The sequence below is a fragment of the Aquila chrysaetos genome, chromosome 3 (genome assembly GCF_900496995.4).
Source record: "Aquila chrysaetos chrysaetos chromosome 3, bAquChr1.4, whole genome shotgun sequence".
NCBI lineage: Eukaryota > Metazoa > Chordata > Aves > Accipitriformes > Accipitridae > Aquila > Aquila chrysaetos.
The window spans coordinates 15,126,866-15,143,207 of record NC_044006.1 but is presented as its reverse complement, the minus strand read 5'-3'; the positions used below and the strand labels follow the sequence as shown (position 1 = coordinate 15,143,207).

At 59.8% G+C, this 16,342-nt stretch overlaps 1 protein-coding gene across 2 annotated transcripts; it reads left to right on the top strand.

The window, feature by feature from the left end:
* The first annotated feature begins 793 nt into the window (after positions 1-793).
* On the top strand, positions 794-13,991 carry SNTA1 (syntrophin alpha 1). Of its 2 annotated transcripts, none has more exons than XM_030010021.2 (8): positions 794-1,137; positions 3,634-3,819; positions 11,066-11,264; positions 11,356-11,563; positions 11,632-11,762; positions 12,314-12,510; positions 12,595-12,782; positions 13,096-13,991. In XM_030010021.2, exons 1-8 carry the CDS (start codon positions 864-866, stop codon positions 13,186-13,188), a joined length of 1,476 nt encoding a protein of 491 aa, XP_029865881.1. In that variant the 5' UTR covers positions 794-863; the 3' UTR covers positions 13,189-13,991. The 2 variants fall into 2 exon arrangements, with proteins under 2 accessions (XP_029865881.1, XP_029865882.1); XM_030010022.2 differs by lacking the exon at positions 794-1,137 and adding an exon at positions 3,139-3,553.
* The last annotated feature ends 2,351 nt before the right edge of the window (positions 13,992-16,342 follow it).

The following is a 16,342-nucleotide window of genomic DNA, read 5'->3' as shown; positions in this document are numbered from 1 at the left end:
GTGGCCTCCTGAGCCACCGCCTGCCCTTGTGCCACTGCTGGCCCCTATAAAGGAGCTGAAAGTGTTTTGGGAAGCTGGTGCATTGCATAGAAGCCCCTGTAACAGAGCACCCACCTCGAGGTGCCCCGCAGGGTCTGGCTGGGCAGGGGTGTGGGGTGCGGGAGTGGGGTGCTCCCTGGGATCCCTGAGCATCCTGCCCAGCCCTGCAGATCTACGCCCCAGGCCTTCGGCCCGGTGCCCTTGCTGAGCAAGAGCCAGATCCTGGGCATGGGCTGCAGGTGAGGGGGCTGTGACTGCTGGGGGGGGCTGTGGCTCGTGGGGGACACGTGAAGGGCTGAGCCAGCTGCCCCCTGCCCCGCTCCTGCTGCTCCTCCTGTGAGACAGCCCAGCACAGGACGCTCAGCACGTCCAGGGCCAGACCCCGGACCAGCAACAGAGCACTGGGGAGCACCAGGTCCCTCCCGGTGCCCCATCCCAGGGCGGAGCGGGGAGCACCGGGGAGCCGTGTCCCTCCCGGTGCCTCATCCCGGGCCGGAACGGGGAGAAATGGGGAGCACCGGGGAGCACCAGCTCCTCCCGGTGTCCCGTCCCAGGGCGGAGCGGGGAGCACCGGGGAGCCGGGTCCCGCCCCGTGCCCCATCCCGGGCCGGAGCGGGGAGCGCTGGGGAGCACTGGCTCCTCCCAGCGCCCCGTCCCAGGGCGGAGCGGGGAGGACCGGGGAGCCGGGTCCCGCCCCGTGTCCCATCCCGGGCCGGAGCGGGGAGCACCCGGCTGGCTCCCTCCCGGCGGGGCGGTGCGCGGGCCGCGGAGCGGCGCGGAGCGGGGCGGCGGGAGCGGCGGGGGCGGCGCGGCAGGCGCGGAAGATGGCGGCGGGCAGGCGCGCCCCGCGCACCGGGCTGCTGGAGCTGCGCGGCCCCGGCGGGCAGTGGCTCCGCGTCCTCCTCACCCTGGCCGAGGACGTGCTGGGGGTGAGCCCGGCCGACGGCCCCGGCCCCGCTGCCGGCCCCGGCGAGGCACCGGCGGCGCAGCTGAACGGCGGCGAGCCGGGCTCCGCCGTGCCCGAGGCGCTCGCCAACATCAGGCGCACGGTGCGCGTCGTCAAGCAGGACGTGGGGGGGCTCGGCATCAGCATCAAAGGTGAGGGCCGGGGCGCGGGGGGGGGGGGGTAAGGCACCGGGACCTGTTGCTGCCGCCTCTTCCAGCAGCTGGCTCCCACGTTTGGAAGAAAACCCCGCGGGGGGGGGGGAGCAGAGCTGGGGCAGGGGCTGGGCTCGGGGTTGGGGTCATCACACCCCACGGCACTGCCCTGACCCAGCCCTTGTGCAGGACGAGGAAGGGGACGCGTGGCAATGACGGGGCCCGGAACATCCCCAGCCCACTGCTTTGGGGTGCAGCAGTGACCGGGTAGCCCCTGCCTGCCGTTCCCCGGCCGGAGCAGGCGTCCCCGGCGTTTGGGAGCTGGAGGGGGGTCCCACTGCCCCTTTGCACGCAAGGGCAGGGTGCTGTCTCGTGAGGCAGGTGGGGCGCACAGGGTACCCGGTTACATGAACGCTGCCCTTTTGCGACCAACGGGAGGGCTCTGCCGGTGCGTCCTTGTCCCCTCCGTGCCCCTGTGCTGAGAAATGTCCCTTCCCTTTTAAACCGCCGGCAAAACGAAGGAAGCAATTGTAAAGCCCTTGGGGATTTCCAGGCGTGGAGAGCTGGGGTGTTAAACGAACGCACTCAGGCTCGGAGATGTCTGCTCCCGCAGAGCTGAGCAGCAGGAAGCCTCCGTTACAATCCCTGTTTTCCTTCCTAAGCTGCCCCGCTCCTCAGTGACGTGCCTGAACTTCAGGCTGGAAACTTCTTGGCGCAAGGATGGCGTTTCTGCTTGCCTTTGGTTTTCATGCGGCTCTGAGCATGTTGGAAACTCCGTGAAAGGAGGCTCAAACAGGCAGCAAACAGGCAGGCAAAGGGCTGTCATGGTGCGTGGGTGAGAGGGTTCGTATCTCCGTGTGTGGGCAGGGCAGGCAGTGGGCTCGGCAGCCCCAGGGACAACGGCGGGGTGGCTCTCGCCTCCTGACGTGGCTTCTCCCAGCTCGGAGGGGATGTGGCTGCAGCCTCCGGCTCCCTCTGGAAGTGGGGAGGTTTTGTGATGTGGATGTCTGGGTGCTGGGACTGCATCAAAATTGTGCTGCTGGCTGTATCTGTGGGGTGCCTGAGCCTGCCAGCCCTTCTTTTTGGGAAGCATAAAGCCCCCTTCGTAACGACCCCTTGGTTGCCAAGTTACTGCTAGCTCTGTGGCTCTCCCAGGAAAGGAGAAACACCACTTGGTTCAGTTAAAACTTTATTTTTGCAGTGACGTATGTGGAAACCAAGTAGTTGTCATGTAAAATGGGAGCTAGGAGCTGTTACAGGCGGTGGGGCAGCCCTGCCGTGCCACTGCCACTGCGGGGGAAGGCCATCGCTCCTGACCCGGGATGCTGATGCTTTCAGGTTAAAAAGTGTGCCAGGCACATTTCACCCAGGGATGCTTCACTGCAAACCGGGGTGCGGGTGAGGTGTCCTGCCTTGGGATGTAGCGAGGGGACGGGTGCCGTAGCTGCTGGGCTGGCCTTCCCCTGGCTGGCAGGACGGCGGGGAGCCCTGCAAGAGCCAAGCTGGCAGAGGCTCCTGGCCCTGGCAGGGGCTCTCGGTGCAGGCAGCTTGGGAGAGGAGCCGCTGCTGTAAGGACGGGCTCCGCGGCTCAGAGCAGCCCCCGCTGGGGCCTCTGACAGCTGATAACCAGAGCCCTCTGAGGGGCTTGGCAGGCCTCTCAGCGAGGAAATGCCTGTGGCACTGGCTGGGAGCAGCCCCAGGGCAGGCGGTGACAACAGGCTGGGCTCAACATCTCCCTCCGGGATGAGAGATCATCTCTTGGAGGCTCCTTGGGACAGGCCGTCCTGGGGCGTAGGGCATGTCCAGGGCTGCCGATCCCTGGATCCCTGGCTGCTCCTGCCCGGGCTGGGCCTTGGCAGTAGCTGCTGCACCCCTGCTCCCTGGCACGGAGGCAGCAATGCTGCTCGGATCTTCCTGCGGGTTCAAAAGTTAACGTGCAAATTGATCTCCTCAAGCTGCTGGGAGGTTTGAATAGCATCCTTTTAGAGTGGAGAATGGGGAGCAGCAGGTAAATAGGGCTACTGTGCAGAGAGGAGCAAACAGCCAGATTGGTTCACTTCTCCCTGGCTCTTTTGCCTCTCCAAAAACATTCAGCTGTCTTATCAGTTTACATCATGAAGTCCTTGGAGCCGGGATAGTCGCTCAGCACACACGATTAATAATGCAAATAAAGACATGCTTTGCTGCCAAAATTGATGGGGAGATGGCCAGGTTACGTGTTCGCTCTGTGAGGAAAACTGCGACCATTCAGAGTGGTTTTGGAGCAATCATCTTCATCTGCTCTAAAGCCTTGTATTTGGGCTACTGTGGTTGTTACAGGCATGATGTGGGCATCCGAGGAAATGGGGCAGCAGGCTGTCCTGGCACAGCGCGGCCGAGTGCTGGGAGAAGGGCTTGGCCTCACTGAGGCCAGCTGGTACCCAAGCATCCCCCTCCCCACCTGCTCCTCCGTGTGCTCCAACAGCCACAACTGCTTTGTTTCTCTTCTGTTTCAAGGTGGCCGAGAGAATAAAATGCCCATCTTGATCTCCAAGATATTTAAGGGGCTGGCGGCGGATCAGACCGAGGCGCTGTACGTGGGGGACGCCATCCTCTCGGTCAACGGGACCGACCTTTCCGAGGCGACGCACGATGAGGCGGTGCAGGCGTTGAAGAAGACGGGCAAGGAGGTGGTCTTGGAAGGTAGGAAACGAGGGTGCGAGGGGGTACGAGGGTCCTCCTGCTTCCAGGGGGCTGATCCCTGTTTTTCCTGGCGATGTAGTGGGAGCAGGGGGGTGGCACATCATCTGCATACACATTTGCATATTCTTTCAAATGGAAAACATGTGCAGACTGGTTTATCTACTCATCTGGAGAGCTGGAGGTAACTGCTGGGATCTCCCTATCTCCCTCCAGAGAGGGAGAGAGATGTGTGTGCCATTGCCCACTGCCCAGCGGCTCCATCTCCCCACTGTGGGACCGTGGGCAGGCAGCGATGGGAGGTGTGGGATGGGTATATGGGGTTTGCGACTCTTCTGTTGTACGACATCACCCTGAGGTCTGCAGTTTCTGGGGCAATAGAAAACTTTTTCTGCTTTTCCCGTGATTTGCATTTAAACCCACATCCTTGTCTGGTGTGGCTCTGCATGCTTATGCCAGCAGGGAGGGGGTATGCTGGCACCCTGCTCCCTGCTGAGCACATTTCGCTTTGCTGGGGTGGATTTTGGGCAGGCAGGAGGAGCAGGCTGCCGGGTGCAGGCAGAGCCAGCTCAGGAGCGCAGCCACAGGAGCTGCCTTCCAGGGGATCCCTGGCAGCTGAACCCCAACTGCAGCCCCCCCAGATCTGGCAGCTGAGGCTACAAACATCCCAGGGATGCAGCTTTCACCATCCCAGGGGAGACTGGAGCTGCTCCCCTGGGAACGGGCTCCCTCTTGGTACCGGGCAGCCAGTCCCTGGTGTCTCCCAGCCCTGTGGCGGCTGGCACACTGCAGGAGCCCCCCAAACCCCGCTTGGGGAGTGGGTGAGGGCTGGTGGGTTGGGACCGTGGGAGCCCTGAGGGAGAGACCCCATTCTTCTCCTGTTACCCTTCACATCATGTCTGTCCGTGCTTGCCCACCCTCTGCCAGCTCGGCCAGGCAGGGCTGAGCACCCAGGATTTGTCCCTCAGGACAGGACCCTTCCCCTCCCCTCCCCATCAACTAGCTCCCCGGGTCGCCCTGGCTGACCGAGAGGGTCTTGGCACCACAGACCCTTCCCAGTGCGGTTGTAGGGCTGCAGATCCCAAAGGGAGGTTTATTTGGGGGCAGTGCTCTGGGCTCTGCCTGGACAAAGAAGAGCTCTGTGTCTTCTGCTGCCAGCGACCGCCGTGGCTCTTGCTTTCTTGTGCTTTCCCCAGATTGTCTCAGCTCCAGATTTTCATTTTTAGCTTTGCTCAGCCCTTTCTGCTGTGGGTTCCTCCTCTCCTGGGAGCCGCAGGACCACGGTTCAGCCGGAGGAATGTGCTGCTCTGCACAGCTGCTGGGAGCAGATAGGGTTGTTGGTGGGGTGGTTTTTTTTTTTTTTTTTTTTTTTTTTTACCAAAGAGAAACACAAGAGCCTCTTTCTCTGGGAGTCTGCGAAATTCCTCCCTGTAGCTGCTGTTCTTGGACCACCCTCTCTCTGTTTTTTCTTTTCATCCTTTACTTTGGCGTGGGTTTCCTTTCTGCTAGAGGTCCTGCAGGAGGTGGAGATGAGCTGCCCTTTCTGTAAAGAACAGCTTCTCTCCCTGGACCACCTCCTCCTCCTCCTCCATCCCCCTGGGGAGCCAGGCGCTGCCAGGAGGCAGCTGCAGGCAGGGCCTTTGCTGTAGCTCACTGAGCTCAGGTATGACCTGCTGGGCTTCTTAATTAATTAAAACTCCCAGCAGGTGCCCTTGGGAGGAGAGCAGGGCTGGGCTGGCTCCCACCACAGCACTGGAGGGACCTCAGTGTGTAGCTGATGCCTTTGGGCTCCTGCAGTGCGGTGTTGCTTGGGGGTGCTGCAGGCAGCAGCTGGAGTGGGACAGGGGTCTCTGCTGCTCGTCTGATCCCAGACATGGGGTATAAACATAGTGCATCTCCATCACCTCCCCATTTTGGGTTTGCCTGCCCATGGAGGATGGCGGGGCTGGTACTGCGGTGTGGTCCCCGTCAGGCTGTCACTGCCCTGTGGAGGTGGTGGCCCTGCCTCGGGATGGGGCGTCCCCTGCCTTATACCTGCCACCCCGATGGCTCTCCAGGAGCTGGCTGGCCAAGTGCCCTGCCCCAGGGAGGGGTGACAGGGCTGGGGGGCAGAGGGTGGCCTTAAAGTGCCCAAAGGGTGTTAAAGCAGGGGCCTTCCCTGCTCCCTTCTACAGCTTGGGCTCGCTACAGAGCTTGGAGAAAAGCACCTTAACATCACTTAGGTGCTTTCTGGTCCCTGCGTGCTGCCAGGTGCGACTCTGACTTCCCTTATGGTTTCTGTAAGTACCAAAGCTGAGTAATTTGGCACAGCCAGTGTCTGTTTGCTGCCTTGCTCCTCCTGGCTGCATTCATTCCTGGTTTTAGGAGGTTTTAAGGTAGTTTGCAAGCAGCGTTGCAGCAGGTAACAAAACTGGGAGAGCTTGCGCCGCCTCACGGGGCAGTGAGCTGGAGTAAGACTCTCCAAAGTGGCAGAGCTGGGAGGCGATGCATTTTAATTTGAATATCAGCAGTGGCTCCACGTGCCAGATCTTAGCCTGGGCTGCTCAGCTTGGCTTCTGGCTCCTGGGTGTCGTTGCTGGCCAGGCATGAGGACACGCAGATACCTCTCGGTGTGTCCTGCCAAGTTTTTTTTTGGACGTGCCAAACTACTCTCTTGATATTTGCAGGAGGAGTTTGACTGTATTTATATTACATTGTTATTTTGGGGAGAGTTGCTCTCCCTTACCTTAATTTTTCTCTTGGGTTGTTTTTTTTTTTTTGCATTGCTTGGTATCCAGAGACCCTCCACAGCAGGGGAAAGACTGATAAACATCCTTCCAGTTGCCCTGGGAAAGGCTTTCGTGCCAGGAGTGGTTTTCTTGCAAGGCCCCTGTGCCTTAGTGCCATGGGGAGAGAATTGGGAGCAGTGGGGAGGAGGAGCTGGGGCAGCCGTGGGCATCTCACCTCCGTGGCAGCCTCGGGCTTGTTGGCTGCAGGGTTGCTCCTGGGGCTGTCGCAGCTCTCCAGGACTTGCTTGGCCAAGTAATAGCCTGGAAGCTTGAAATTCAGAAAAGTTAAGGGGTGCCGGGAGGGCACGGCGTTGGGGATGCCCGGCTCGATGGGCTGATTGCCCTAACCGTGGGAAGCCCAGGCAGTTGGAGAGGGTGGAGTTGTGCGTGGTGTGAAATGTGAAATACCCACAAAATTTAGGTGACCCTGGGGTAAATAACACACAATGCAAGGTGGAAGCATGTTTTGAGTGGAGGCAGGTGGTGGCAGCTGAGATTTGTGCAGTTCCCCATCACTGCTGCCCTTTGGGCCTCAGAAGGGCTTCAGGAGAGAAAGCCCTGAGGTGGCCTTCAGCCCTCTGTGGGACACCAAAGTGAATATCTTCTGGCAGATGTGACGGTCCTCGGGGTCTGAGCAGCCAGGCTTTGGCCTCGGCAGCGCTGCATGTACTCTTGTGCTTTAGGCGTGGTAACAAACCCAAGCAGAAACAGAGGCTTTGGACCTGCCCTGGGGTTGATGCAGAGAGACAGTGAGAGTCCACATCCTCCTGCCTCCTCCACACCTTGCTGCCCCAAAGCTTTGCTTTCCCTGGGGAGTTTTCTGGGCACATTTCTTCTCCTGTGGAAACAGGGAGAGTTGTCCCATGATCTCCCTAGGAACACTCAGCCCATGGGTCACTGCTGGCCATGTAGCACAGGGGAATATTTAGCAAAGAGCTGGGGCATGACATGTGGCACTGAGTACTAGGACAGGGTCCCGGGGCAGGAGGGAGTGGTGGCACCTCCATCCTGCAGCGTCCCATGGTGTCTTCCTCCCTGGGGTAGAAGGACTTGAGTTGAGGCAGCTGGGACCAGCAGTTGCTGCCTTGTTTGTGCTCCGAGCTGGGGGCAGGGGACAGTCCCTGGGTGGGATGCTGGATGGGGTGGCTGTGGCAGCCCCTGCATTGAGTGTTTTGGAAGAACATCACAGCATCAGCTTGAAGTTTAGAGGTAGTTTCAGGGTGTCTCTTTGGGATGTGTGTTAGCTGACACCCCCCCCGATTTAACATGTTCATTTTGCACTGTTGTTCCTGAGGCAGAGAGGGACCAGCTGGAGATGGGCTTAGCATCTCCTTAGGGACAGTGCTGGATCTCCAGGACCTCTCTGGAAGCCTTCCTGATGTGATGGCCACCAGTACAGTCGGACCTTTTTGACTTGCCGTGCTGTGTAGATGCTGCTGGAAAGCTCTTGGCAAGGGAAACAGCAGGACTCATCTTACCCCTGACTGACAATGCAGTCTTAAACCTCTTTGTGTTGAATCCATGCCGTGATCTCCGGGCTGAAGCAGAGCGTGCCAGCACCTGGCTGGTGGCCCAAGTGGTGGGTGGGGGCTTTGAGCCTGCTGCTGGGTATCCCTGTGGCTGGGGCTGTTTTCCTGGCTGGAGGAAAGTTTGTGGCTCCTCGGTGAAGCTCTTGGGGGTCAGGAGCTTGGCTTCGAGCGGTGCTGAGCCATGGGCATGTGTGTGGGGCAGGTTGTGGTGACTTGCGATCAAGGGCACAGGAGTGTTTGGTTTGGGCTTGTTCTCCATCCTTAGGAGGGATGGACTGGTGGAGGGGGAGAATCTGTTACCCAAGAAGTAAAACCAAGGAATTTTGATGGTTTTGCCCCTTTCTGGAGTGCTGAGGAGAAAAAACCCAACTGCAACACAGACAGAAGAGCAGGGCAGACCTAGGGCCTTTGGTTAAACATGTCCTCAACACAGCTCGCTGCAGGGTTCGGGGCACATGCGATGCTCTGGCGATGCTGCGGGCTTGGGAGCCCCTGTGCTGTAACCCCTCTGCAGAGGGACCGTCCAGGCATGGGTGGCCACAAGCAGCTGCTTACATGTGGCCTCCCCAGAGACTTTTGCTGTTCCCCCAAAACCTAAAATGAAGTGTTACTTAGTGCAAATCCCCGAGCAGTTAAAGGTCCTATTTGTCCCCTCTCCATCCTGGAGAGGATCAGTGGGACAGGCTGTCTCCCCGGGGGAACAGAGAGCCTGCATGGCTTTGGGGGCCACGTGTATGAGCCCAGCAGCCACCGAGAGGGCTGTTTGCCTGCTGAAGGTGGCTTTAAGTCAACAGCAGTGAGGCACTGTTTCTGCTGAATGATTTTTGGAGGGTGCTGGCTAACAAGGAGAGGGCAGCCAGCCTGGGAGCCCCAGCACTGCAAGATGTTAATTAGAAAAAAAATCAAATTCAATCATTACAGTTACCAGTATCAGAGATGATGCATAACATGGTCTGAGTTGTTTGCTTTAATGAGATGGAGGTAATTAATGAATCCATTCAATACCAGGTGATCCTGCTGCAGTGAAGGGACTGGCAGAAGTGTAAGTCAACCCGCTGTAAAGCCCATGATGGGGTCACCAGAGGAGACAGCAGCTCCCATGGGACAGTGGCCTGGCCCCAGTGCGCAGCCCCCTGGGGAGCACTGCAGCCTCCAACTCATACTAGCTCCCCGTGCTGGCTTGGGACCCCCCTGTACTGCGGGAACACATTGGTGCTTTGTGACCAGCCTTAAATCCTCCTTAAAACCGCGTGCCAGAGACACACACGCTGGCCATTGCCTAATTCTCCATGCCCTGTCCTGGGCTGGGCACTGCTCCTCTCCTCCATGGCTCCGTCGGGACATGACCCCACCATCGCACAGCTAATGCTGGTGATGTCCTCCGCGTGTCCAGGGAGCCACGGGCTGGCGCGGGGATGCTGATCGGGTTTCAACGGCTGAATGATATCTTTCTGAACTCCAATTAGTTCCCAGGCACCGGGATAATGGCAGGTCCCTGCTGCCAAGATTAATGACTCGGGGTAAAATCCAACGCGGCTCAAATGCCTGTGGGAACGCGGTGGCTATTTATAACGGGAGGCGTAGGGCACGAGGCTGGTGGCCCCATGCTGCCTCCTTGGCCCCGGGGCCACCGCGGGGTAACCCGACCCATGGGCTGCTGCAGCATCGCAGCCATTTATAGCTGCATCCCGCTGGGGCCGGGCAGAGCGGGGCATGCAGCGGGGCTCTGCCTCCCTGCCATGCCCCACCATAGCTCGTGCCGGGATTTCAGGTTTTAGAGGTTCTGGGGGGCTCGCTGGGACAGGAATGAAGGGGAAGATGGGGGGTGGTGGGCAGGTGAAGGATGGGGGTGGTAGGCTTTGTGTGCAGACTCTCTCCTGGTGGGAACAGGGCTTTTTTTTGGCACAAAATCAGGCTGCTTTGGCTTTGCTGCAGCGATGGAGCTGGTCCACCAACCAGCCACCTACAAGAGTCGGCTGCAAAGCCAAGCTCGTGTCCCCCCTCCTGCCACCCACACTGCTGACTTGGACCTGGCACGAAACCAGCAGTGATGGCTGGGGACGTGGCAGCAGGCACGTGTCTGTCCCATGGTGTTTTCCCCAAGGGCGACCAAAGGGAAGCCCTTCCCTGGAGCCACCAGCTGATCCCAGGGCAGGACCATTGGCTGGCATCCCCCCCTGCTCAGCCGAAGCTTTTTGGCCCGTGCTGCCGACCTGATTTTCAGGATGTAGCTATGGGGCCCCATCAATTCGCAGTGATTTTCATCTCCCCCTTCCCCTAAACCTCGGAAGCCGGCTGCTGTCCTGGTGCGGCTCTGAGGGCTCTGGCTCCAGAGTCAGACTTGCTGGGGACTGGAAGCTGATTTCTTGTCCCCGGTTTATAACTCACAGGGCAGGGCTGTGCGAGCTGCGAGCATGCAGTTCGAGGCTTTTCCCGGGGCCAAGCCATGGTATTTGAGAGCTGTTGCTCCCAGTTGGCGGCGGGACCGGCTGTACCAGCACAGTTTGGACTGTGTAATTTTGGCCTGGGACTCCTGCCCATTCCCCGCCCCCTGCCTCCCTGTTCTGCCCCGAGGACCCGATCAGACTTGGATCTGTGAACTGATCTAGGTTAAAGGAAAGAAAAAAGCGGGAAAAGGCCATTTTTATCCCTCCTGGAGGGCTCCCCGAGCTGGGATGGTGGGGCAGAGGCACTGAGAGGATCTTAGGTGTCATGTCACCCTCTGGCACAACCTTGCCCACCAGTGCCATCCCCTCCCCACACCCACAGGGGTGTAGGGCAGAGGACCTGCAGCACCCAAGGGTGGCAGCTCTGGGGAGGTAATGGAGGCGGCACCGGCTCTGATGCAGGGAGGGTGTGAGGAGATTCAGCAGGGCAGATGGGTGCTGGTGGGCAGGATGAGGCTGTGCTGGCCTGTGCCATGCCCTCAACTGGGTGCTGCCTCTCTTTCAGTGAAGTACATGAAGGAGATCTCGCCCTACTTCAAGAACTCCTCCGCGGGGGCAACAGTCAGCTGGGATCCCTCGCCTGCCACCCTGCAGAAGCGATCATCACCCCTCCTACCCGCTCGGGAGCTCCTGGAGGGCAGGACCGTGCCTCTGAAGATGTGCTACGTGTCCCGCAAGTGCCTCCCCACCGACCCAGAGCACAGGTCAGGGCATGGTGCCGGGGGTGGCGATGCCAGCACGGTGCCCCGGAGCACCGAGGGCCGGCGGGGACCCAGCGGGGCCGTGTCCCTGCAGGTACCTGGAGGTGTGCTCGGCGGACGGGCGCGTTGCCCTCTTCCTGCGGGCGAAGGACGAGGCCACGGCGCAGTCGTGGCTCAGCGCCATCCAGGCCAACGCGGGCGCGCTGCTGCCGCGGGTGAAGGAGGAGCTGCGAGCCCAGCTGGCAGGTGCCGGCACGGTGGCTGGACGGGACGTCAAGCACGTGGGCTGGCTGACCGAGCAGGTACCCCCATGCCCCTCGCCACCCTGTGCCACCGCGCTGCCGGTGGCCCTGACCCAGTCCCCTTGCAGCTCCCCAGCGCCGGCACCAGGAACCTCTTGGCCGTCCTCACTGAGAAGGAGCTGCTGCTGTATGGCAGCCTGCCGCAGAGCCGTGACGCCCTGGGCAAACCTGCGCACAGCTACCCCCTCATTGCCACCAGGTAGGGCCCACTGACCCAGCGCCCTCCTGCCCGGCGCAGGGGGCTGGGGCGGTGGCAGTGTCCGGGGGATGGGGCTGGGGCTGGGGGTGGTGGCAGAGCCCCGGGGGTGGTGGCAGTGACTGGGGGTGGTGGCAGTGACTGGGGGTGGTGGCAGAGCCCCGGGGGTGGTGGCAGGGGCTGGCAGTCGGGACAGAGCCCCGGGGTGGTGGCAGGGACTGGGGGCAGGGGGTCAGGGCAGAGCCCCAGTGTAGTGGCAGGGCTGGGGGTGGTGGCAGGGACTGGGGGTGAGAGCAGAGCCCCAGAGTGGTGATGGGGGCTGGGGGTGAGGGCAGAGCCCCGGGGATGATGTCAGAGCCCCGGGGGGTGGCGTCAGGGTGTCAGGCCGGGGGTTCAAGGCGGGGGGGGGGCGGGTCCGGCGGCGGACGGTGCTGGCTGTGCCGGGGCGGGGGGGGCCGCATCCGCGGGGCTGCAGCGCCCCCTGCCGGCCCCGCCGCGTGGCCACCGCCGCGGTGCGGAGCGGGGGGCGGTGCTGAGGCGCGGCGGTGCCGCAGGCTGGTGCACTCGGGGCCGGCCAAGGGCTCGGCGCTGTACGAGGCGGAGCTGTCGTTCGCGTTGCGCACCGGCACCCGGCTGGGCGTGCAGACCCACCTCTTCAGCCTCGAGAGCCCCCGCGACCTGGCGCTGTGGACCCGCCTGCTGGTGGACGGCACCCACGGCGCCGCCGAATTGGTCCAGGAGGTCTCGGCAGGTCAGCGGGGGGGCCGGGAGGGGGGGGACGGGATCCGGGCGGCGGGGGGGCCGGCCGCCGTCTCACCCCTGTCTCCGTCCCCAGCCTGCACGTGGAAGGGGCAGGATTGCACCCTGTCCATCCACATCGACAAGGGCTTCACCATCTCCGCCACCGAGCCCGGGCTCAGCAAGACCATCCTGCTGCAGCAGCCCTTCGAGAAGCTGCAGATGTCCTCTGATGACGGCACCAAGATGCTCTACCTGGACTTTGGCGGCCCGGAAGGAGAGATTGTGAGTTGGTTTTACCCTCGCCACCCCGCACCCATGCCCCCCCACTGGTCCCGAGGGGAGAGGGGGAGCAGAGCACCCACCCTGCGCACAGCACCCATCCTGCCTGGCACGTGGGGATGAGGCACGGCCCATCCACCCACGCCTGGCTGCGCGCAGCCCCCGCGGTGCACAGCCCTTCCCAGGGTCCCAGTAAGGCTGTGGTGGGGTTTGGGGGGCTCTGGGTGGTCCCTGCCCTCTCTGCTGCAAGCAGAAACTTGGGTGCTCCAGGAACAGCCCTCCCCATTGCAAACATCCCTCTGTTCCTTTCTTGCAGCAATTGGACCTTCACTCCTGCCCCAAAACCATCGTCTTCATCATCCACTCCTTCCTCTCGGCCAAGGTGACCCGGCTGGGGCTGCTGGCATGAAGAGGGAGCAGAGCGCCGGGCAGAGCTGCCCCAGCCCCCGGCCGATCTACGCACCTCCTTCCAGGCCAAACGCAGCCCCAAGCCATCCCAAGGAGACCGGAGCCCCTGCGGGGTCATGCCACCCCCACCAAGGAAAAGCACCATCCAGCTGGGAAAAACCACTCCCGGGGCGTTTGGGGGCAGTGGTGGGGTGAAATCCCTCTTGGATGGCAGCACTGGGACTTCTCCGGTCCTTTCTTCCCCTCCTTCCTCCACCCTGATGCCAGGCGGCGGCTGGAGAAGCCTGGTCAGAGCCCGCCGCGAGCGGCCACACGGTCGTCACCCCAGTGCCTTGTGAGATGATATTTTCTGTACAAAGAACCCATTTGTATCGATGTTTTATATTTATATTGCCCAGTTAAAAATGCTGACGTGGCAGCTCTCGCCCGCCTGGCTTGGGCTCCCCAGAGAGTCCCCAAGTCCTGCAGCACAGGGACGCGTGTCTGTCCCCCAGACAGACAACCTGAGGGCTGGAGACCAAAGCCAGCTCTGTAGTGCTTGAGAGATGGGAGCTGCAAATCAGCTCTGTTTGCCAAATTTTTCCATATTGTACCAAATGATAGGAACCACTTTTCTTTGTCAGAGTTGGACAATTTGTTTTATTTTGTTAATTCCTGGGTCACTTTATTTCTCAGTTTAGGGGGGAGGGTTGTCAGGTGGCTTCTGAGAAATAACTTCTTTTACGAACCAAAAGATTCTGCATGAAAATGCCTTTTTTGGGGGGGGTCAAATAAACACTGCAGATCACAACCAGCGGGAGCCAAGATCTGTCTCCTGGTTTTGCTTGGAGAAGTAGAAAATCTGTTCGTGGGTGATAACCTGGGCTGTGCCTCAGGGTGTTTTCTGCCAGGGGAAGGAAGGGTTTTTGCTTGGAGGCTGTGGGACATTGCTGTGAGCCGGTGGTGCTGGTCTGGGGGTGCTGAGGACCCTGGGGCAGGGATTTCAGGTGGGGACAAAAAGTCTCTGAAGGTGCCCAACACTGCGCTGGGTGCAGCAGAGAGGGACAGGCTGATGCTGGCACCAGCTTTAGTGATACCAGGTGGGTTTGAATACCCTGCGCTTTGTGCTGCAGGATGCTCAGCAGAGGGCGGGCATCGTTTCCAAACTCAAAAAAGTTCTGTGTTTTGCTTTTTATATGTTTCTTTTTCCAGTAAAAGTAGCTGCCTGGCTGAGCAGCAGCAGAGGCTTTGCATGTTGTTCCCTTCATGTGACGCCCTTGCTGGAAAAGTCAGACAGTGAGTGCAGCCCTCGTGGTGTGGTTATGGTGTCTGCGGGCTCCCGGCACATGTGCAGCACAGCCAGTATTTACCGAGTGCTTCCTGGATTAACCTCGATCACAATTACCCCAGGAACATCCCTGCTAGTGTGGGGCTCAGCACTGAGAGCCTTTTACTCTCCCGAAAAGCGAGGGGCCGTGCTGCGGTGGCAGCTGCTGTGGGTGAGCTATGGAGGATGTCCAGAAATGGCCAAGTTCCCTGGGAAAACCTCCCAGAACTGACGTCTCTCTGTGCTCCGGTGATGCAGCCTGTCCTTGCAGATGCCCAACGCGAAGCACCAAGGCTGTGTGCAGACACTGGTCCTTGAGGGATCTCCGGGAGCTTGGCGAGAGCTGTCAGCCATCCAAGGGTCCCCCCACCCCGTCTCCTCAGGGAACGTGCTGCGCCGGTGCTGGAACCTGTCGGCGTGGTTTAATGAGAGGTGTGATTTGCCGATGCGTTTCTACCAGCTTGCGTGATGTGCTCATCCAGCGCCCCGTGTAAGTGGCAGGAGCAGAGCTCTCGGTATAGAGCTCTCGGCCCAGAGTCCGCACCCACACAGGGACACCGGGATGGGAAAGGGCCGCATTTGCATCGCTGCACAGTGACAGATTCTGGGTTAACCTCCTTTTGTCCTGGCCCTGTACATGGGGGAGCCTGGAGTCTCCCAGGAAAGCCGTTAGGGGAGAAGGCTAATGCTCAACGGTGTAGGCTGAATAATAGCAACTAATTAGCAGCAAAATAATATCATTTTTAATGATAAGTCATGCATCCTGTTGCGCTGTACGGAGTCATCCCCAGCACAGCACTGATCAGAAGAGCGGTGGGGTGTGTTGCAGCGTTGCTGGCTGGGCTGCAGCGGGCATTCCCTTCGGAGCCTTGTTTGAGAGAGGGAATCCCTCTTTCCCCGGATCGGCTGTGGGTGTAGAGTGCTGCTCCTTGGGTGCTTATGCAGAGGTGGCATTTTCAGGCGAGGAGGCTGAGAGCTGCAGGGCTTCTGCTCTGCTTAGAGTGAATCTCAATGCACCACTGGGAAATTAATGATTTGCCTAATGAAGATGAGCCGGTCCCTGGCAGATGAGGGTGGGTGCAGTTACTGGGGCTGGGAGGAGGCTGCCCCTGTGAAGGTGTGCATCCTGGGGGAGGCATTTGGGGGACACACATGGTTTGCCATGTGCAGACCCGCTCCCAGGTGCAGGGACCCTGATGCCGTTGCAGCCTTTGGGGTGCAGGGGGAGAAGCAGGGCATAAGCTGCAAAAAATGGAAGGAAAGCAATAAAAACGCAAAGCAACAAGGGCAGTGAGGTGTATGTGGTTTGAGCAGGGAGAAGGCACAGGAACAGCTTATTTGGTGTAAAGAAATAGTTCTTATGGGGTGCATAAGCACTTAACTGCTCAGCTCTTGGCAGAACAGGGTGCTGGAGGGGAGGAGGCTCAAGGAGCCCATGCGGGTACGGCCCATTCCTCCCCGCGCAGAGCCCTATGGCTGGCAGCAGTAATCTTTTATGATGAACAAGCCCGTACTTTTTATTGCACATAACTGTCAGATTTCCAGGAGACCTTGCAAAATGGATTTGCAAAAGAAAAAAAGAAAAAAAACCCCACGTTACTAACTGTTAAATCAATACAACAAGTAATTTAGAAACAGATGGTGTATTTTTCTATGATCAAAAGCATGTCTGCACAAGGAAACACATTATTACTGCAATTTACCTTCCTCTTCCTGCCCTACAGCCATTACTCTTTGGGGTTCATTCCAATAAAAGAGGGAATCACTCCCAATCCAGAGCAGATTTCCTATTAATCTTATAGACCACAAACTGCCTGGACTTTACAAGCGCAGCTCAGGCAGACTGTCC

Bases quoted from the DNA above. Each gene is read 5' to 3' on its own strand.
- SNTA1 (XM_030010021.2), top strand. From the start codon at position 864: ATGGCGGCGGGCAGGCGCGCCCCGCGCACCGGGCTGCTGGAGCTGCGC. The intron at 11,265-11,355 runs GTCAGGGCATGG...GTGTCCCTGCAG, and splicing joins CCCACCGACCCAGAGCACAG to GTACCTGGAGGTGTGCTCGG. The intron at 11,564-11,631 runs GTACCCCCATGC...GTCCCCTTGCAG, and splicing joins TGGGCTGGCTGACCGAGCAG to CTCCCCAGCGCCGGCACCAG.